Raw genomic sequence first — 23,769 nt, 5'->3', positions numbered from 1 at the left:
AAAGATGACAAAGAGTCCAGAACTACATGGCGTTCTTTAAGCAGATGATGGGCCCAGGTCTGAGGTTCACCCTGCAGCAGAGAGGTGATGAACCCTCTTTTGGTGACCTTTAATGAAAAAGTTAGAGGTTGTAATGAGAAGTATAGTTCACATGCGTTGTGAAACGCCCAAAATATGCTTTGATCCCCAGAAAACCTCTCTGGAATGGGGACCCTTGGTTCAGGAGGTAGCATCATCACAGTGGGTGCAATAGTAGTTGCGACTGGTGCCCCGCCAGTGGAAGGGGTTGAGACTGAAGAAGGGTTCACAGCGGTGGACAGGGTTTGCATTTGCTCTTCCGATTGGACGTAGTCATCCTGAAGATACTTTACGGCCTGGGCTCAGACATGGCAGTTTGATAATGTCACGTACCTTAGGTGTGAGCCTGACGTGCAGAGGGAGACCTCTCGTACAACCCCGGCTCGGAGACCACTGGAGTTGAGACAGTGGTGGTAAGAGCACGGTGGGGTAGGAGTGCCTGTAGGGTTCTCTTAGCTGGAAATGGTGGTGCCAGATGAGAAGCCAAAACAGCTGGTAAAGGAGTGCTGTAGATGCAGGGCAGCGAGTGCAGGTCAGCGGATGCAGGTATGCTGCAGATGCAGGGCAGCAGACGCAGGTTTGCTGCGGATGCAGAGCATCGGATGCAGGTCAGCAGATGCAGGTATGCAGGCAGCAGGCTGGAGCAAGGTCAGACAAGACAGGTCATACACAGAGTAATCAGCATAAACAGCAGGCAGACAGTAGTCAGAGTCCAGGCTGGGTTTTGGCAACAGGTAATCAGGCTGGCAGACAGGAGAAAGCAGGTTCAAACAAGCCAACAGTCAGGACTGGAGATAGTAGTGTGGTCAGGAAGCTGGGTCAAACACTGGGACAGGATACAAGCACAGAGTCAGGTTTCAGGGAACAGCTGCAGATCAAAACGCAAGGACCTAGTGCGCCTGGAGCATCCTTATAGGCCACTAGGCGCCAAAGCGCGTCTAACGCATGCACATGCGCACATTCATGCGCAATGTCCGTGAATCTCGAATGCGCGTTGGCACACGTCTTCTAATGCGGGCAGCACGTCCCTGACAATCCAAGAAACTTAAATACGGATCCTCACAGAACAATAGGATGATCACTTGAGCGGCAGCCAGATCCTTCCTTACATCTTCCTCGGCTTAGATAGAGGTCACTCAGTGGAGGCATTGGCCCTATATTATGTTTTTATTAAAGTTTAGGTGAACCTCAGTCTTCTATCTTCAGATAAGCCCTATGTTACTGTAGCTAATGTAGTTGCAAGCTTTTTGGAAAAAAATGTATGTGTTTATAAACTAGCTGCTGTTCCCCTATCCACAGAGCTGAAGAGGTTGCTCTACCTGAATATGAGATCCAGTTGGGATCATCAGTAATACCAGCTCCTGGTATGCCTCTTCTCCAACTACTGGCGATATGGGCTCCAGGGATCTCTATCCTAGCGACCCACTATGTGGAAAAAAGTGAAGCTAAATATATTTGCTGTTATATGGTTCATTTGTTCTTGTTCTTTTTACTGGCGTTTTTCACCTTTTCTGTCCCTTCAGGTAACTCTTTTTTCCTTCTCTCGTGTTATACACTCCTCCACAGGTAAACATGCATCTCCCCCATGCTCAGAGTTCTGGTCCTTTCAACATTTCAATTCTCTCACATCTAGCCCTTATTATTCTTCATTATGGCCTCCGTAAATATTGTATCTTGTTAAAGGCCTCCGATCCCCCATAAAAACGCATGAAAGTGCTGTGACACCTCAAACGACTCAAAGCCGACTCCAGGAAACACATCTGCGAGAAGCAGACAATTTGAGAATGAAAAAGCTCTGGGTGGGCGAAGTGATTGGCTCTCCGGCATTAGGCCGGAAAGCCGGTGTCCTCATTCTAATTCATAAAAGTCTACCATGCTCAGTGCAATCCACACGTATGCCCTGTACACACGGTCGGACTTTGTTCGGACATTCCGACAACAAAATCCATGGATTTTTTCCGATGGATGTTGGCTCAAACTTGTCTTACATACACACGGTCACACAAAGTTGTCGGAAAGTCCGATTGTTTTAAACGCGGTGACGTAAAACATGTACGTCGGGACTATAAACGGGGCAGTGGCCAATAGCTTTCATCTTTTTATTTATTCTGAGCATGCGTGGCACTTTGTCCGTCGGATTTGTGTACACACGATCGGAATTTCCGACAACGGATTTTGTTGTCGGAAAATTTTATCTCCTGCTCTCCAACTTTGTGTGTCAGAAAATCCGATGGAAAGTGTCCGATGGAGCCCACACACGGTCGGAATATCCGACAACACGCTCCGATCGGACATTTTCCATCGGAAAATCCGACCGTGTGTACGGGGCATTAGTGATGGGCTAGGCCGCAAAAATTTGATCTCCCTTAAATTCCCCTCCTGAACTATCCAGATAACTAATGTCAATGCCCCTAAGGCTCGATTCACATCTATGCATGTTGCTTTTGAGCGTTTCTGCAGTGTTTTTTGTGGTGCTTGCCGCGTTTTTGCCGTGTTTTGCTTTTTTTTTTTTTTTTTACTGTTTTTTTCTTTTTAGACTGTATACAGTCTAAAAAAAAAAAACCCCAAAAACGCAAAACGCGTAAAAAACGCCGTAAAAACGCTGTACTTGCGTTTTTTATGCTGGTCCATTGAATTCTATTACATGCAAAATGCTGCATTTTGCATGAAAAAGTCCCTGACCCTTTCCAAAAACGCAGAGGTACAAAAATGCATTGATGTGAACATGCTCCATAGGAACCCATGTTAAAAAATTCCCATGCATTTCTGCAAAATGCAAAATGCATCAAAAAACGCGTTAGTGTGAATGGAGCCTAACTCCCCAGGATCAACCTTCTTTAAAGATACCCCTGCATGGATCATACAACTCCCCTTACCTTTCCATGTAGTGGGAGGCGATTTCAACACTGTAATGCACCCAGATGAAGACCACAAATCCCGTAAAAGAAATAGACACTATTCTGGGGATGTTCCCATTGACTCAGAGACTCCACTCTCTCCTATGATCTCAGCAATAAACATGTTATGCCGCGTACACACGGTCGGACTTTTCGTCTACAAAAGTCCGACAGCCTGTCCGACAGACTTCCGGCGGACTTCCGGCGGACTTTCGGCGGACTTGCAGCAGACTTTCTAACGAACGGACTTGCCTACACACGACCACACAAAAGTCCGACGGATTCGTACGTGATGACGTACACCGGACTAAAATAAGGAAGTTCATAGCCAGTAGCCAATAGCTGCCCTAGCATGGGTTTTTGTCCGTCGGACTAGCACACAGACGAGCGGATTTCGGGGTCCGTCGTAGTTACGACGTAAAGATTTGAAGCATGTTTCAAATCTAAAGTCCGTCGGATTTGAGGCTGAAAAAGTCTGCTGAAAGTCCGGAGAAGCCCACACACGATCGGATTACCAGCCAGCTTTAGTCCGTCGGCGTCCGTTGGACTTTTGTAGATGAAAAGTCCGACCGTGTGTACGCGGCATTAGACCCCTGATGCCTAACACACCCCTCAGACAAGGAATTCACTTTTTACTCCCCTCCACATGACTCTTTAGCCAGACTTGATTACTTATTATGTTCTCCTCCCCTCCTGACTGGCATTCACCATTCCACTACACATGATATAGCTGTCTCCGATCATGCCCCCATCTCTTTAACACTTGAGACTTTGCTTTCACACTCTCCCACCAAGTCATGGAAATTCCCTATGTACTTAGCACGCAATGAATAAAGTTTTAATAAACAAGAATTTTAAAAAACAAGAATACGCTATGGAGATCTTCTTTTTTTCTTCCTTCTAAAAATCTGTTGTCCCATTTGGGAGGGATATTGATGGGAGGACACGTCAGAGACAGCACAGTGGAGAGTGGATCTGCCTAATATACAACACTGCAAATTTGCTGGTTTATAATCTGACCAGCCACAGCCTCTGGTGAGTCACTTTAGGACTTTTTGATGAAGGAGCACATTGGATGTTTGGATATAATATTTTTGGATCATGTTTTCTGCTTTCTGATCTATTTTGGGATTGAATATATGGATTTTTGATTTTTGCACATATGCATTTGGGGATATACAGTATACTGGATATTTTTGGGGGTGAATAATTGTTGGACACTTTCACTTTATTTATGAAATATATATTCTTTGGAATTGAGAATATATTCATAAATGCACTTTTTTATGATTTTTTATGTGAGAATGTCACTAATGATTAACAATTTTTTTGCACAAAGAAATCCTTTTTTCGATTGCACAAAAAATTGTGGTGACACATATACAGTATATGAATTGGTTCCTGTTTCTACTTTTTTGCATTTGCACTTTATTTTCACATATAGTGAACACATGTATATGTGTTGACTGTTACACATGTAACAGTCAACACCTGTATATTATATGTTAAATATATATAGTAAGTAATGGTATGGTATTTGTAGGGTGGTATTATTGGTTTCACGTGCACTAATTGTAAGGAGTCCATCATCATTAGATTGTAGAATTTCTCATGAGATTGTAGGAGTTCTTTAGATTTGCACTGCTATTTTTGTTTTCTTTGGCCATCCACTAGTGATTCGCTAGGATTGAGCGGCAGTATTCTTAATTGAAATGCACAATTGTCCATTAATTTCTTTGGCGCTGATTCTCCTTTTTTCTTGTGAACAAATGTAAAATGGCCTTGGTAGGCTGATTAACTTGACTGCCTATCTAGAAGAGACTTGGTAGTGGCCAGAGATTATGAGCCTGGTGTTCCCCAATGACGTAGTCAGTGCTAGACATTCTAAATGCATGTGGAAAGACTTGCTGACTTCAAAGTGACCGACTACACGAATCCAGACCATCCTTGGTTCTTTTTCTCAGTCCTTTAAAGCTTAGTAAACTGTTTGCCAACTGTCTGGTGTCCCTGTTACTCTCTGCCTCGCTCATTGGTCAACAAAACTAATTTATGATGTCAGCCATGGGTTCCTGGTATACATTAGCCTATTAAACAACCCTAAGGTTTTTAAAAAGCCCCCTCACAATTTTTCTGAATCTGCCACCATGACACATTTTACTTGCATTTATGCCTAATGATAATACCACCCAGTCAATATTATGTTCTCCAAAAAAATTCATATAGAGATATTACATATCATGAAAAAACTGCATAGGGTAAAAAAGCTTGGGAGTTGAACTATGATTTTCTTGGAGTTTTGTCAATGTGTATACGACTGAACTCTTCTTACTTTATCTACAGCTCATTGTTAGGCTTTGGGTAGAATACCTTTTAAAGCTGAAGCTTAGGTAAGATTTTTATTGCATGGTTACATTGGTCCAGCTTGGACCAATATTTAGCAGTTTAACAACTCCTTCATTGACTCTCTTACTTTACTGAAGTGAGAACATCCAAAAATATAATATTGTAAATAAAATTGCATACATTCCAATTAAATACATACTTCTGTTTGCAGATCCTGTTCCACCCCCAACTATAAACACCCAATTGGAGGAAAGAACCAGCAACAGGTGTAATGTGATTCTTCATTGTTCTGTCCCAACTAGCAAACCATCTTTGTCCTATATCTGGAAACACAGACACAAAGACTCCGATTATCAGCTGTATAGTAATAATAATAAAGACACAATCCAGTTATGGCTCCAGCCAGAGGACATGGAGGTCATGTGCATAGTACACAACCCTGCTGACCAGAAAAACAGCTCTAAATATGTACATGGTTGCTCAGTTAATGCACACTCCATACCCTTAAAGAATGGTAAGATATACATATACTGTATATCATACAACACCAAAAATGTGTTGTTATTTCAGGGTTGCCAATAGAACAAAACATTTTTTTTGAAAAAGACATTGATGACACCAGAGGCGTCCCTAGGGCATGGCTATTGAGGAGACAGCCCCGAATCTGGGGCCCATAGCCCTGAGTCTCTAGAGCAGGGGTCGGCACCCGGCCCGCCACTGCTGAATGTGGGCACCCGGCCCGTGGACATTTTCGCCGCTGTCCTCTTCATTGGACAGCGGCGAGCGGCTAGTATCACAGGGCTGGATGGGGGTGGGAACCACAGGAGTTAACTTTTTTCATTAAACAGCAGGTGATTGGTTGCCGGGCAATCCTAGCAACCAATCACCAGCCTGTTAATGTGAAAAGTTAACTTCAGTAATTCCCGCCCCTATCAAGCCCTGTGATGCCGATCTCAGATGCTCTGCGTGCTGTACACCTGTGTAAGGTAGAAGAGTTCTACCTACACAGTGTGTGTTTGTGTGGTGGGGTGCAGGGGACAGAGGACACTACAGTGGGGTGCAGGGGAGAGAGGACACTGCAGTGGGGTGTGGTGCAGGGGACAGAAGACACTACGGTGGGGTGCAGGGGACAGAGGACACTTCAGTGGGGTGGGGTGCAGGGGACAGAGGACACTAAGGTGGGGTGCAGGGGACAGAGGACACTAAGGTGGGGTGCAGGGGACAGAGGACACTGCAGTGAGGTGGGGTGCAGGGGACACTACGGTGGGGTGCAGGGGACAGAGGGCACTACGGTGGGGTGAAGGGGACAGAGGACACTGCAGTGGGGTGTTATGCAGGGGACAGAGGACACTACGGTGGGGTGCAGGGGACAGAGGAAACTGCAGTGGGGTGGGGTGTAGGGGAAAGAGGACACTGCGGTGGGGTGCAGGGGGCAGAAGACATTGCATTGGGGTGGTGTGCACGGGACAGAGGACACTACAGTGGGGGGTGCAGTGCTGGGCACAGGTGAGGCTGCATTCCTGGGCACTGGTGAGGCTGCATTCCTGGGCACTGGTGAGCCCTGCATTCTTTATGTAGCCAACTCCTGATCCCTGGGGCTCTCTGGGGACCCTGATGTGAGGAAAGGGCTCCCCAAGGGACCCTGATGTAAATAAGGGGCTTTCGGGGGACCCTGATGAAAGGAAGGGCCTCTCTAGGGACCCTAATGTAAGGGGGGCTCTCTGGGGACCCTGATGCAAGGGGGAATCCGCACTCAGATATGTAACGATAATATATATATATATATATATATATATATATATATATATATATATATATATATATATAATATATATTATATACATGTAAATGCCTGCCCAAGCATATGACTTTCTATACTTCGCTGCTATGTGCTCTAGCCCAAGATCTTTTGTAGACCTAGCAACGCCCCTGGATGACACCCATCTTATCTATGTAGGAGAAAATTCCAACACTCATGTAGAAAGTAATATCTGACAGATACATTTAGAGCTTTTGTGTGTCTGATTTGCCACAGTGTGCAACCAGATGGGTGATACCACTATATTGGTTTCAGCACTTACGATTCCTGCATTGCCTGCCCATCTATTGGTGGGTGTAAATTCTTTGCAATGATGCTATTTGTTTGTACAGTAAACAGTCTATTTCATAAGTCCATTTTAAGTAGGCTGAGCATGACAACATAGTGATATATGGAAGGGAGTGTGTACATCACAAGGCTGAAAACAACCTCTACCACTACTAGTATTATAATTTATTTTTCCTTTATTACTACCAGAATCATTTTTGTATGTGGGCATGTGGCATATGTGTGGCACCCAGGAGCCACAGCTGCTGTGTAATTAAAGCGAACATAAGTCCACAGCACATACTTCCCCTCCAGCAATGTGATTACCACAAGCTTCCTCAAGTCAAACCTGTATCCCTGCAATCCTGCTTATAGCAAAGCTGTGGGTCTGACTCAGTAGAGGATGTGTCAACCTCAGATATGCTTTTCTACTTAGTCTGAAGGTTCAGTTGGGCTTTAACATCTATTAGTACTACATATTTTTTATAGCTAATTAATGAAATAAACATTATTATTCTCTCTGTAATCCACAGGAATGACTTGGCAACACTATAGTCTAGCGATTGCAGGCATTATCTTCATGGTGTTGATGATATGGCTAATGACATCAAGAGGTAACTTTTTTTTATCTCCCACTTGCGAATACTTGGTTGCAGTTGTGTTTTACAATGACACAACCGGAGGCAGGTTAGGGCAAAAATGGGACTCCAGGCTAGATAGCAGCTCTGGAACCCCATTCCTTTGATTGACATTGATCACAGAGAAGGCACAGAGAAGCCACGGCATTTGTTCTGTTGGCACTGGTATGGCCATCCTATTAGACTCCACAACCTACATGTACAGTATATCCTCCCTTGTGAAGAGTCAAGCAGGTACACAGCTTTAACTAATTGCTTTCCCCCAGTTTACTGCAGAAGCAGAATGATATAGCTGCCCCATCCTGGACATCCACCACACCCTAGGCTCCTGCCTTGTGGATGATCCAGCTCTAAACACAACAAGCACGGTTTAGGTCAGTGGTACTCAACCTCAGTCCTCAAGTAGCCCCAACAGGCCATGTTTGCAGGTTTTCCTTTATCTTGCACAGGTGCTTTAAATCAGAGCCAATGGCTTGGTGTTTTGGATAGCTATTTTATCTAAGAGAAATTTCCAAAACATGGCCTGTTGGGGGTACTTGAGGACTGAGGTTGAGAACCACTGGTTTAGGTGGTAGACAACATCTACAGAGCTCCTCAGTTCAGTACAATTGTCATGTGCCAAACCTTCTCTTAGGCTCAGGGTTGGATTTCCACATGGCTACCTATGCTGTGACTCAAGGCTCAAGTTTCGGACTTTACTTAAAAACAATTGCACTCCATTAACTAATAAATTAACATACTATTAATGAATAAACCACTTCCTTACCCTCCCATAGTCATATGACGTCTGCATGTGGGATCTCCCATCCTGGGCAGGCGTCATATGACAACCTCGGGCTTCTCGGCAGTATAGGGGGCGCGCGCCTGCCGCGTCACTCGGGACCCGATGCGGCCGAAATGTCTGCAGGACACCCGCAATTGCTCATCGTGGATCTCATCATCTCATCGTGGATCTGTGTGTGTAAACACACAGATCCACACCCTGTCAGGGGAGAGGAGAGACAGATCATGTATTCCTAGTATATAGGAACACCGATCGGTCTCCTCCCCAAGTCATTCCCATCCCCCCCACAGTTAGAATCACTCCCTAGGTAACACATTTAACCCCTTGATCGCCCCCTAGTGTTAACTCCTTCCCTTCCAGTGACATTTATACAGTAATCAGTGCATTTATTAGCACTGATCACTGTAATAATGTCACTGGTCCCAAAATAGTGTCAAAAGTGTCCGATCTGTCCGCCGCAATGTCACAGTCATGATACAAATCGCAGATTGCCACCATTACTAGTAAAAAAATAAAATCATTATAAAAATGCCATAAATCTTTCCCCTATTTTGTAGGCGCTATAACTTTTGCACAAACCAATCAATATACGCTTATTACAAATTTTGTTTTACCAAAAATATGTAGAAGAATACATATCGGACTAAACTGAGGATATTTATTATAGCAAAAAGTCAAAAATATTGTGTTATTTTCAAAATTGGCACCCTTTTTTTGTTTATAGCGCAAAAAATAAAAAACGCAAAGGTGATAAAATACCACCAAAAGAAAGCTCTATTTGTGGGGAGAAATTTTTTTTAAAATGTCATATGGGTACAGTGTAGCATGACCACGCAATTGTCATTCAAAATGGTACACCGCTCAAACCTGAAAATTGGCCTAGGCAGGAAGGGGGTGAAAATGCCCCGTATTGAAGTGGTTAAAAATACCACGAAGCAGAACAAAACAGAACATTTTTCATACTTACCGTAATTTTCTTTTCCTGGTGCCTATCCATGGCAGAATACCTGTGACAAGCTTCGCCTTGGCTCCTCTCTCAGGACCAGTGAATATTATAAAAGAAAAGGATTAGTGCACTCCCAGCATTCTACGTAATATAGCAGGCCGACGGTGGGATTGTATGCTGTCATGGATAGGCACCAGGAAAAGAAAATGACGGCAATTATGAAACAATTTTCTGTTTTCCTGGTGCCTCCATGGCAGCATACATGTGACAAATAACTAGCTGAAATGGGTGGGATGATGCATAGTAAAAGATTTATTTGAAAAATAATTTAAAATAGGCAAATGCTGGCCTGATAGCCTGTCTGCTAGTTTCTACAGATGAGAAAGCTGCCGGGTCTACTCTGTAACATCTCGTAAACACATGTTGGGATGACAACGATGCTACCCTTTAGATCATTTTGATGGATACTTCTGCTCTGGCCATCCAAGAAGCAGAAAACAACCGGGTGGCATACAGTCCAACTGAAGAGGGGGTTCCAGTCCCCTATCATCCATGAAACTATTGTACTAGAGCAGGGATCTGCAAACTATGGCTCCCCAGCTGCCACAGAACCACATGTTCCATGAGGTATTGTAAAGCTCTGATATTTACAGACATGACTAGGCATGATGGATACTGCAGTTCCGGAATGGCCGGAGGGCCCCAATGATGTTTCTTTGCCCCTGTCTTTTTTTTTTTTTTTTGAGTATTACAAATAGGTTAGATGAAAGTCTGAAGGGAGTTGTGGCTTGAAGATAGTGTCTTAGTACCGAAGTAATATTGTCTTTGTGAAGAAGGTAAAAATTGGTTCTGAAAAGATTGGCAGGGCCCAAGGCTCAGAGATAGTAGAGGAAGAGGAGAACTTAGATATGAATCCATGTACCGTTCTAAGATCCACTCTATCCGGGTACAAAAAAATAATATTATTGTCTTCTGATCCCAGAGCCTGAAGTTCTGATACTCCCCAGCCCGATGCCATTGCCACAAAGAAAAATAGTTTCCGAATGAGATTCCACAAGGATGCTGAATCAGATGGGGCAAAAGGCTGTTTGGATAAGGGCTCCAGAGTGATAGAGAGATCCCAAGTGGGAAAGATTTGTTTTAATGGGTGGGCTTATCTTCTTGACTGTCTTGAAGAATTTGATTATTAAAGGATCTTCGACCTATCTCTTGCTGTCACAGCAGAGATTGCCACCAGCTGTACCTTTAAATTGCTCAATCCTAATCCTAAATCATGATCTGCTTGCAGGAAGTCAAGGAGCTGGGAGGAAGAGTGTACATCAGGATTGAAGTTTTGCCATTCGCAAAAGATTTAAACTTATTCCAAACCTTGTCACACCCATTGTTCATTGAAGGCTCCTGTGCTTTGAGCAGAGTTTAAACAACTGTGGAGGAATAGGCTAATGATTAAAGCCTCTGTTTGAACATTCTAATGTGAAGGTTCAAACTGTGAGGATTCTGATGGGTCGAGCCAGAAGAAAGGGTATCGGAGGAATATTTACCGGAGGCTGGACACTAATGCCACGTACACACGATCGGAATTTCCGACAACAAATGTTCGATGTGAGCTTGTTGTCGGAAATTCCGACCGTGTGTAGGCTCCATCGTAATTTCCGACAACAAAAATTTGAGAGCTGGTTCTCAAATTTTCTGACAACAAAATCTGTTGTCGGAAATTCCGATCGTGTGTACACAATTCGGACGCACGCATGCTCGGAATCAAGCAGAAGACCTGCACTGGCTATTGAACTTCATTTTTCTCGGCTTGTCGTACGTGTTGTACGTCACCGCGTTCTTGACGTTCGGAATTTCTGATAACATTTGTGTGACCGCAAGACAAGTTTGAGCCAACATCCGTCGGCAATAAATCCAGGATTCTGTTGTCGGAATGTCCGATCGTGTGTACGTGGCATAAGAAATATTGCCCTAGGGAATCATGGGTCTCCCTGCAAATATGGCAGGACTGTTATCACCGTTTATTGTTGATATTGCAAGTCTCGAGAGAATTTGAGATAGGAGGCTATAGGAGGTCTAAAATTACTTGACAGGGCATCTATTGTTTCTGCCCAAGAGTGAGGTAGATGTGAAATAAACCTCTGCAGCTTGGTATTGCTTACTGTAGCAAAAGGATGCAGTTCAGGAAAGGTCCACTGGCCCACAATCCAACTGAATAACTTCGGTTGTACGCACCATTTGTTGGGATCCAGGAATCCTTGGGATAGGTGATCGGCATCTGTGTTTAAGTGGGCTGGAAGATAGACTACTCTTAGGTCCTTCAGATTCCCCTCTGGCCAAATGAAGATGGGTTCCACTTCCTTAGTAAGGGACTGTTGTTGGTTCCGCCTTGGTGATGTATGCATGATATTGCAGCTCTATTGTCTATCCGAATCAGAGCAGATTTGTCCTTGCTCTGAGAGAGCAAATGCCGTTGATGCGAGATAAGCCGCCTAGTTTTCAGGATATTTGCGATGATGTCTGCCGCATCGAACGCCCATCTCTCTTGAACCATCTTGTTGCAATGTGCCTCCTAGCCTATTGCATTGGCATCTGTGGTAACTGTGGTCCAGAAGACATGCCTTAATGGATGTGGCTTTACAGGCATCTCCCTCTTTGTCCACTAGTGCAGACCCCTGTGCATCAGACTTGTTTGATATATGGACTGGGATAGACAGTTTGCTCCATTGCTTCAGGAATTCTATTTAAAAGGTCCCTGAGGTATCCATGTGTTCATGGAACCATCTGGATACAAAAAGACAAAAATCCATATTAATTTGAGTTAGCTTGAGGCTGTTATGTAGGGCCATGTCCTGACTCTCCTTACTTTCTGAATGATCACCCACGCTTTCTGAGATGGCAGGGACACCGTCCCTTTTGCGGTGTTGAATAAGGCGCCTAAACTGGAGAAAAGATGACTGGTTTGATGATTTACCATCTAACTGTATCTTGATAGTGTAGGCTACAGCATCCACCTGTGTTCCACTTGCTGGGCTGTATCTTTTAATAAAAGGAGAATATCGTCTGGTTAGTGACAAGAACTGAGACCCAATTCTCATAAAGAAGCTTGGATAGTGATCCGAGCCCTCTTGAGGGCCCTGAGGGAAGTGCAGGGCCTGAAAGGAAGACTCTGGAATTGTAGATGGGCCCAGTCGACCGAAAATCTCAGATACTTCTGTAACAGTTGTAGCATGGGTGCGTGCAAGTAAGCATTCCTGAATCCCCGGGTACATCTAATTCTGCAGTTCTGGGGAATCAAGTCTGACTTTCCTCCTGTGATACAGGAAATGGCTTTCTGTAATCTTTCTGCAAAGAGTGATTAAAAAAAAAGGGTATTTATACTAATTTTGTTTTGACACAGTGTCATTTGCCCATAGTTCTGACCACAATACTCATATGGCTATCACAAGTAGTGACATTTATCTTGCGAAGTAACAAATTGTATGCATCGCGGTCTCACCAGTGAAGTCTGCTGAGAGCCATAATTCGTCCAAACCTTAACTATATTTTCCCTAGGAACATTTTGATGAATCACTGTTTACATGTTTTTGGTCCATGCCCACAGGGCTTTGGATACAGATAAGGAAATTGCTGACTTCCAGACGTTTACCCGCCATTTGGTAAGCTCCTTTAAGTTGGGGTCTATTCATCTGTCTAAAGGATCCTCAATTGAGGCTGAATTATCGATTGGTGAGATGAAATTCTTTGTTATACGAACCACTGCCGCGTCTACCTCCGGTGGACCGTCTGGCATTGCATAGTCTTGTTTCCAAGGCAATTGAGAGGAAAAAACTATTTTTTTTCCTTTCCTCTTCAACAATGTCTCTGATATCATCCATCAGAGTAAGCTTATGTTTCCACTATTGCGACCAGAAAGTCGCACGATTTTGCTATGATTTTGATGCAACTTGAAACAATGCCTGTGTGTTCTTGAGGTCTATGGACCTCAAGTCGCATCAAAGTGGGACCAAAGCAGTGCAGGGACTACTCTGAAGTCACTGGGACTTGAAATCGCAGATAAATGGTACTCATTGGAAATCATGGGGTACAACTTGTCATGCGACTTTGCAGTCCCAAGTTACGTGACAAGTCGCACTAGTGGAAACCGAGCCCAAAGAAGGAAACCTACTTCTTTAGAAATGGAAAAAACATCTTTTGACTACACAGATGTAGTGTTGGCTTTCTCCCAGCCAATAGCTGGCTTTACATGCTGGACATGGTCTGGACTAGGAAAAAGTTGAAGTCCGAGGGCCGAGCTCTTCTGAGGTATCCTCAGATGGCCCCCATCATCCAGATGTCTAGGAGGAATACTTGCTTCGTGGTGAGAGAATTCTCTTGAGGATGGGCCAGGAAGAGTTAACTTCTCTGGAGGAGATTGAGCTAATTGCTGCAATGGAACTGCTGTTGCTCGTTCTGCTATGTATCCCCTGCCCATCTTTGAGTAGGACAGCTTACCTGTTAACCCTCTGAGTCTCTGTCTGCTGCATAGACTCTAAAACAGCTTTTGCAGACCATTTGGCTGGTAATGGGAGGACCCCGCATGCTCTGCATTTAGGGATTTGAGAGTTGGTGAATGTAAAGAACTATGTCTTTTCACGGATGAACTCTTGCCGGTTGCATGGTATACTGATCTGGTTGGGGCCTTCATAGGTTTGTTTTTGTCGCCTTGATGTCCACTTGGACTTCTTCTGGCCTACAAGGCTGAAATACATAAACATACCAGTATAAGTGCTTTTTTTTTTTTTTTTTTTTTTTTTTTTACTCACCTGGACGACGGTCCCTACCTTAACCACCTCAATACAGTGCACTTTCACCTCCTTCCTGCCCAAGCTATTTTTCAGCTTTCAGCGCTGTCACAATTTGAATGAAAATTGCGCGGTCATGCAACACTTTACCCAAATGAAATTGTTCTAATTTTTTTCCCCACAAATAGAGCTTTCTTTTGGTGGTATTTGATCACCTCTGCGATTTTTATTTTTTGCGCTATAAACAAAAGAAGAGTGACAAGTTTGAAAAAACACAATATTTTTTACTTTTTGCTATAATAAATATTCAATTTTTTTTTCTTTTAAAACAGATTTTTTATCAGTTTAGGCCGATATGTATTCTTCTACATATTTTTGGTAAAAAAAATCTTAATAAGCATATATTGATTGGTTTGCGCAAAAGTTATAGCGTCTACAAAATAGGGGATAGATTTATAGCATTTTTTATTATTTTTATTTTACTAGTAATGGCGGCGATCTGCGATTTTTATTTTGACTGCGATATTGCGGCGGACATATCGGTCACTTTTGACACATTTTTGGGACCATTCACATTTATACAGCGATCCGTGCTATAAAAATGCATTGATTACTGTATAAATGTGACTGGCAGGGAAGGGGTTAACACTAGGGGGTGATCAAGGTTAATTATGTTTCCTAGGGAGTGATTCTAACTGTAGGGGGAGGGGACTCACAAGGGAAGGAGACCGATCTGTGTTCCTCTGTACTGGGAACACACCATCTCCTCTCCTCTGACAGGGCGTGGATCTGTGTGTTTACACACACAGATCCACGGTCCTGCTGTGTTGACGGGCAATCGTTCCCGCAACGAGAGCCGCGCCACCTGGCCATCATATAACAGCCGGTGGTCGGCAAGCAGTTAATTGTTAGAGAGGGTCTTGTTCGGGTGGCGTACTGCTTATTTTAGGCGACAAACAGAAAAAGCAGCTAGAGAAAGATAAAGGCGTTAGCGACTGGTATTTCAGCTGGAGCAAGGAAATGATATTCCTGAGTAAGGAAAAAGAAAGAAATTACATTTACCGTTGGCAAAAAACCGGGCTCCCTGCATAGGCAACCTCCTCAGATGACAACAGGCTGCCATGCTGAAAGCCCCCAGTAATAAAAAATGGAGAGGGGAGAGACATCTTGTGGAAGATAAAACCCTCTAAAAAATGATTTTGAAAAACATGGGCAAAAAATTTAAATTTGCCCCTATTCAAGATGTCCACGATGACCTCAGGCCAGACCGCGTATGCTCGGCTGGCGGCACTAGGACCTATGCGGCCCGTCTGAGGTGCGTGCTGCCCACTATAGTAACCGGGAATTAAAGTACAATATCACAAGGAGGGGAAGGTGGTGGAGGAGGAAGAAAGCGACAAAGAGAGAGAGGAACGCAAAGAAAGGAAAGCGAGAGAGAATGGATGACAGGAGGGAGAAATGGAAGGCTAAGGCTAAGTGAGAAATAGATATAGCTGCTTTCTCTGCTGCAGGCTTGAGCAAATGCCAGTATATAAATGCAGATAGGAGCTCTTAGTTAAGAGACAACTGCTGTCCCAAAAGACCCACAGAAGGGGCTCCCTATCTTATCAGCGCATTTAGCTGCCCAAGAATAGGGACTGAACCTGGGAGAGGCTTGAACCCAGCTGGAAGCTGCCGACTGCAGAGGTGAGGGACATTCGACCACCATTCACTGACCATGAGGTATGAGGAAAAAAAGGAGAATGCTGGGAGTGCACTAATCCTTTTCTTTTATAATATTCACTGGTCCTGAGGGAGGAGCCAAGGCGGAGCTTGTCACAGGTATGCTGCCATGGAGGCACCAGGAAAAATTATATATTATATAGATGGCATCTTATATTGTGGGTGAGAAACTCCCTCTAATGGATGTTGTGGATATAACCTTGCCATAAATATATGGCTAACAACCATATCTGCCATCTTGTGGATAAAATGCTACACTTAAAAATAATAATAAATATTAATAAATTCATAATACAATAACTATTAGATAAAAAACATTACATTTAATCAATATTTTAATAATATTAAATTAATAAAAAATCCATTAAAAAAATCAAAAAAATTCATGGGTTAGAAGAGGATTGGAACACCAGCACAATTTAATAATTTGAGATAAAACAGTTCAAATCAATATCCACATTAATATCTAAAGGGTTAAGAGTATTTAATTTATAAATCCATTTGGTTCCGTTCTTGGAGATCTTTTGTTTCATATTCCCTCCTCTCCAATGTGGCTCAACCCCATCAATACCGCAAAAGGAAGCCAAACTAGGGTCCCTACTGTGGTGGGTTCTGAAATGAGTTGACAGACTGTGTTTTGGAAACCCCTTTTTTATATTATTTAAATGTTCATTAATTCTAACCACTAGTTATCTTGTGGTGCGCCCCACATATTGGAGCCCACACGGGCAGGAATTAAGATATGTCACAAAGGTAGAATCGCAGGAGATAAATTTGGCAATTTTGTATTCTTTCCCAGTACTATGAGATTTAACGGTTTCTATTTATCTATTACGAGTTTTAGTTGTCCTACAAGCCTTACATCTTTTACAATAATAAAAGCCAGTGGTGTCTAAGAAGGTACGTAACTTCTTTGGTGGATTAAAGATATTAGGAGAAATTGTATTTCTCAGGCTCGGGGCCTTGCGATAGATAAATGTTGGATGCTCCCCGGCGTTTTATCTCTCAACAGGATCGGCCAGTACTTAATAATATGTCCCATTGTTTTATAATGCTTTTATAAAAGCTGCATTATCCATATGTTTATTCGTCCTTCTGGGTTTGTCCACCAGCAAATGTTGCCGATCCCTGTTACTAACTTGTGCCTGGATGGGTAATAATACATTGTCATGATAACCCTTTTCTCTAAAACTATTTACCACAAGTTAACACTGCTAAGTATAATCCTCTAAGTTGGCACAATTACGCCGAATGCGCATTATTTGCCCCTTGGGAATAGCCCCCAGCCATTGAGGATGATGACAGCTGGCTGTAGGGATGTACCCATTCCGGTCTGTCTCTTTGAAGAAAGTCTTGGTGATAATACTCCCCTCATGTTTTGTAAGCACTAAATCAAGGAAACTGAGTTGGTATAAATCACAAGTGCCCATATACATTATTTAACGCAGATATGCGTACTCGGGAGGCCCGGTGTCCAATCGACTGCCTTCGGCGGCTGGGGGCGGGCTGGAATGAAGCTGTGGGCGGCTTCGTTCCAGCCTTCTCATTGTAAACGCGGAAGCGATGTCATGACGTCACTTCCCGTTTACTCGGCTGCCAATGGCACCGAATTTTAAAAAATACACAGTATTCAGAATCGCCGTTTTCAGCGATCTGAATACTTTGAAGTGCAGAGGAGGGATCGGAGGTCTTTTAGACCCCCGATCCCTCCATAAAGAGTACCTGTCACCACCTATTACTGTCATAAGGGATGTTTACATTCCGTGTGACAGCAATAAAAGTAAAAAAAATATATATTTTTTTAAACACAATTTATAAAGTAAAAAAATAAATTAAAAAAAAAAAAATTTTTTTAAAGTGCCCCTGACCCCGCGAGCTTGCGCAGCGAAGAAAACGCATACGGAAGTCGCGCCCGCATATGTAAACGGTGTTCAAATCACACATGTGAGGTATCGCCGCGATCGTCAGAGCGAGAGCAATAATTCTAGCTCTAGACCTCCTCTGTAACTCAAACCTGGTAACCGTAAAAAAAATTTAAAGCGTCGCCTATGGAAATTCATAGGTACCGTAGTTTGTCACCATTCCACGAGTGCGTGCAATTATAAAGGGTGACATGTTTGGTATCTATTTACTCGACGTAATATCATCTTTCACATTATACAAAAAAATTGGGGTAACTTTACTGTTTGGATTTTTTAAAATTTATGAAAGTGTCCCTTTTCCAAAAATTTGCGTTTAAAACACTGCTGCACAAATACCGTGTGATAAAAAATATTGCAACAATCACCATTTTATTCTCTAGATTCTCTGCTAAAAAAATATATATAATGTTTGGGAACTCTAAGTAATTTTCTAGCAAAAAATACGGATTTTAACTTGTAAACACCAAATTTCAAAAATAGGCTTAGTCATGAAAGGGTTAAACTGGCTAGAAAACTAGGTAGGAGGGGCATTTTTAAACAATGGGTTGTAAAAAACAATCCAAATATTCCCTTATTCTGGAAAAAATTGAATCTATACCACTAAGTATTGGTCTCCCAGGAGGACATTGATTGTTTTTGTGTATTTTTGGGAGCTGATATATAACCGGCAGTCTGTGGGCATCAGGGACTAGATATCTCGCTTCTTTTTTAGTGAATTTTGGTTAACATGACCCTTAGTTTCCCAATCGGGTTACCACCTAATTTCTTATAAGTCTGTGTGTCTCCCACTAGTCAATTTAATTCTAAATTACAATTTTCTTTCTTTAAAATCACAATACAAACCACCTTATCGGCCATACAAATAACTATATTTTTTTTTTTTTCCAAAGCCTCTAGGCCTTGACTGAGGCACAATGGGCCTAGGTACGAATCAACTGTAACATAAGGGGATAAACCCCACCCTTGCCCCTCACCCCATTCCAAAAACACGCTTACAACCATTAGGTTGGAAAGGGCAAGGCCACAGCTTTATTTAAATTCCTACACATAACATGTGAACACTTTTAAACCAGTGCCAGTCATAGTTGTACTGTGAGCACGCAATTCCAAAATGGGGCCTATCCTTACCATAAATGCTGGACAGACAACCCATTTCAAATTTTCCATGAAGGGCATAGCCCATTACAGCAACTTTAATGCGGGCAAGGTCAAGAAGATGCAGCAAGCTGTGACATACCAAAGGAAAAAAGGGGCGGGAGGGTGGACAGCTCTTCCAGCCATGTTCTTCTAAAAGTCCCAGAATTCCCTGGGGCAATTTCTGAGCTCAGGCCCAGCCCAACCCCCAAAGTTTGACCAATCTTTGGCGACCATTCACCCACATTGCCCAGCACCTGGCCATGCCCCCATCAGTCAAGGCTCTCTTTCCCTATAGGGGCTCAAGAGGCCTTCATGACTGCTGAGGCGCAATGGGCCTAGGTATGAATCAACTGTAACATAAGGGGATAAACCCCACCCCCACCCTTGCCCCTCACCCCATTCAAAAAACACACTTACAACCATTAGGTTGGAAAGGGCAAGGCCACAGCTTTATTTAAATTCCAACGCATAACATGTGAACACTTTTAAACCAGTGCCAGTCACAATTGTACTGTGAGCACACAATTCCAAAAGGGGGCCTGTCCTTACCATAAGTGCTGGACAGACAGCCTACTTCCAATTTTCCATCAAGGGCAAAGCCCATTACAGCAACTTTAATGCTGGCAAGGTCAAGAAACCGCTACCTGCACGTCAGTTGGTAGCTCTTCCAGCCACATTCTTCTAAAAGTCCCAGAATTCCCTGGGGCAATACTTTTTCTGAGCTCAGGCCCAGCCAATCCCCCGTAGTTCGACCAATCCTTGGCAACCATTCACCCACATTGCCCAGCACCTGGCCATGCCCCCATCAGTCAAGGCGGCTCTCTTTCTCTATAGGGGCTCAAGAGGTCTTTATTTTGGATGTTGCCTTTTCTACGTCCTACTTTCATTTTTATTGGTCTAATATCCTGTCCTACCATGGATTTAAAAACCTCTAAGAAATGATATGAAGATTTTTGGGGGTTTAAATGTTGAACGGATTTTCAAACCACTATGGGAAAAAACACTCGACAGCCCAATATCAGTTGGTATTGGTGGTTTCTCTATAAAATGTTTCTTGATATTAAGCTTTCTGACAAACCTCTCGGTGTCAATAAAGGCATTAAAACAATCAAAACCCTTGCATATTTTAATCCGAGTTCTAAAACCTTCAATTCGTTAGTAGTGAATATTTAATCGCTTAAATTAAAAATACCCTGGCCTAATGATCTCTCTTTCTTTTCGTTCTTTCGCCCTCCTCTACATCCTCCTGGGGCGTCTCTTTGTGTCCCATTCTGTTGCAAATGTGGGGCTTCCCACTGTTGCCATTCTGGGGCTTCTTGGTGGTACCACTATGCCGATGGACCTCCCGGCTGGCGTGCCCAAGGTTGGTTCCAATGGTAAACCCCTCTCCCTCCCCTCGGACCAGAGGGTCCTCTGTTGGGAATCTTAAATTTTGTACAAAATGATGGTGGTTATAGCTGCTTTGGTCCAATTAGGAATCTTTCTCTCACTTTTTTTAAAGGTTGTCGTTCACTTAGGAAGTGGAAATCTTTCTTATGCAAATCGAAAAGTGGTTTACAAATTCTCCACTCTAACTGAAGCTTAAGAAAAAAAGTTTTCTACTGGAGATCCACTTGGATGGGTAAGAACTTCCATCAACTGTTGTTGTCTGTGTCCCCATTAGAAATATTTATTCACACTTCCTGTTTGTTTTATGGGCTTTAGATGAACTAGAAGGTGAAGGAAGTTTAAGACTATTTGATATTAGACAGAACAGCAAGTGAGGAGAAACACAGACAGCAAGTACTAGAATAAGGATGTGATTACTTTCTGTGACCCTGTTTTGCTTGTGTTCATATTGAATTGATCGGAAGTGAGGAAAAATCCCCTCAGTGATAAAACAGTATTTAAAACAGAAACATCTTTTCAACAGAGTGGGTGGGTGCTATAAATAGATTAGCATAGAGCTTGTCTTGTCACAGCACAGCTCTGAAAGTATCTTCATTCTTCTGCCTGTGTGGAGTGGGGGTGTGTGCCTTTCCTCCAATCAGCTGCCACACAGTGTAAGCCAAGACTACACTTCTACTGCAGAATGAGGAAGTAAAAATTCCAACACCCTGTAAGAATTCTAAGGAATATAGCAAGCTGAAGACAGCAGAAATACAGGTAAAACTTATGTAGGGAGATTTGTTTCATCTCTGTGTATCATCTGAGGCTGTTCACTTCACTGGGTATAGGAGAGGGTTTACATCCACTTTAATTGCCTATGCCTAACAACGATACTTATTCCATTTTTACTGGAAAAGTATCTTGTTGTAGTAGTCTGTCTCCATTGGAGAGATATCCCCATCACTTACGGTCCTGACAAATTTCCTGGAGGAGGACACACACGGCAAATATAAACCAGAAATAGGTTTTATCCCTTTCTTACTATATCCAAAAAAAAAGGTTTCGGCTAGATATAGGCTGTAAGACTTGGAGACCAGAGATAGATGGGAGAGGTATCTCACCATTACCAGCTACAGTTACATCTATGTGTTACCTTGTTCAACAACTCGTTCTTGTACATTTAAAGCAGAAGTAAACCCATCCATTTCCAGTTTCAAAAAAGTTTCATTTCCGGCACGTGCCGGAAATGTAACACTCCCATTGGTTGTGCTCTCAACCAAACTGTCAAACCATCCAATGGCTGATGTCATAACTGATCACATGTGCAGCATCATGGCAGTTGTAGATTGAACAGAGGCAAAGATGGCAGCTTCCGTGGCTGAAAACAATAGGGGGATTTATTTACACTTTAAGAACAGCAATCACTAAAAATCTGATTTCTTTCATAGGAAAGAAGCTTTCATTCATGGTTGACGTGTTGAAGAAAGTTCAGACATTTTTCCAGAAACAGAAATACAGGAAATATTCACAGAAAATTACTTAAACGACCAAGAAGAAAGAAATGTGACCCATTATCCATTGTATAGCTGCAACCCACTAGCACTCATTAATACCTAAATGTGTTCCTCAGCAGACCCTACCAAGTCTCTTCTAAGTCACAACAATACATTTTTCCTCTTTGCACTGCGACAAGGCCATCAATTTATTTTTGGGGTTTTGGGCTGGATGCTGGCACACAAACACTCTGGAAGTCCTGAATTGAGAAGCAGTCATGTGATTAAAATAAAATCTGAGGAATATTCTAACACTAAGTAGGATCTACATTTGTTCTCAAAACAGCATAAATTCCCCATGGCATGTATTCCAGGTTCCCCAAATAAATCTTTGAGATTGTTGAAATGTTCATACGATTGTATGTTGCAATTTTTCATCTGTACTTCTATGTCAGGCCGGGATCACATACGTGCGGCCACGGTTTCCAGCATGGGGTCCGGTGCGTCCCTGTTCAACGGTTGAGGTGCGATTCGGGTCTGAATTTTTGCCTGAATTGGCACCTGAACCGGACACAAAACATACTTCATATTCCCATCGCACACGTTCCTGGTATAAGCTCTCAAGGTTTGGGTGCTGCAGCAACAACCAGCTGGATACTGGTTCAAGTCACAACGTAGATGTTTGCCAGCACACCAAGGATCAGCACAAGGTGGCGTCCAAACGGGTAGTTTATTGCATGATCACAACACAAGAAAGGTGCAACGTTTCAGAGTCACACAGGACCCCTTCATCACGCATGTGATCACATGCCTGACGAAGGGGTCCTGCGTGACTCCGAAACGTTGCACCTTTCTTGTGTTGTGATCATGCAATAAACTACCTATTTGGATGCCACTTTGTGCTGATCCTTGGTGTGCTGGCAAATATCTACATTGGGAACCGGACACAAAGACGCACAGGACTCTTTTGGAATGCGGACCACGGCCACCCATGACCTGTGTGAACAGGCTGCATTGCAAGCTGGGCACACTTGTATGTCATGCGAATTGGATGTGGAGAAACCCCGCATCCAATTCGCACATACAGTGTTTTGAAAAAGTATTCATACCCCTTGAAATTTTCCACATTTTGTCATGTTACAACCAAAAACTTTAATGTATTTTATTGGGATTTTATATGATAGACCAACACAAGTGGCACATAATTGTGAAGTGGAAGGAAAATGATCAATGGTTTTCAAAATTTTTACGAATAAATATCTGAAAAGTGTGGCATGCATTTGTATTCAGCCCCTTTTACTCTGATATCCCTAACTAAAATCTAGTGCAACCAATTGCCTTCAGAAGTTACATAATTAGTAAATAGAGCCCACCTGTGTGTAATTTAATCTCAGTATAAAGCCTCAGAGGTTTGTTAGAGAACCTTAGTGAACAAACAGCATTATAAAGGCCAAGGAACACACCTGACAAGTCAGGGATACAGTTGTGGAGAAGTTTAAAGCAGGGTTAGGTTATAAAAAAAATATCTCAAGCTTTGAGAATCTCACGGGGCACTGTTCAATCCATCATCCGAAAAT

At 42.9% G+C, this 23,769-nt stretch overlaps 1 protein-coding gene across 1 annotated transcript in view; it reads left to right on the top strand.

Annotated features, from left to right (window-relative positions):
* Positions 1–22,912, top strand: part of LOC141117528 (CD48 antigen-like) — a 53,680-nt gene extending 30,768 nt beyond the window's left edge. Inside the window, exons 3-6 of the mRNA XM_073610428.1 lie at positions 5,530–5,832; positions 7,938–8,018; positions 20,833–20,952; positions 22,148–22,912. Coding sequence (XP_073466529.1) covers positions 5,530–5,832; positions 7,938–8,018; positions 20,833–20,909 — 461 coding nt within the window. The 3' untranslated portion in view covers positions 20,910–20,952; positions 22,148–22,912. The remainder of the gene's footprint in view (positions 1–5,529; positions 5,833–7,937; positions 8,019–20,832; positions 20,953–22,147) is intronic.
* Positions 22,913–23,769: the final 857 nt, after the last annotated feature.

Source organism: Aquarana catesbeiana, linkage group LG13 (assembly GCF_042186555.1).
Source record: "Aquarana catesbeiana isolate 2022-GZ linkage group LG13, ASM4218655v1, whole genome shotgun sequence".
Lineage (NCBI taxonomy): Eukaryota > Metazoa > Chordata > Amphibia > Anura > Ranidae > Aquarana > Aquarana catesbeiana.
This window is presented reverse-complemented; position numbering and strand designations above follow the sequence as displayed.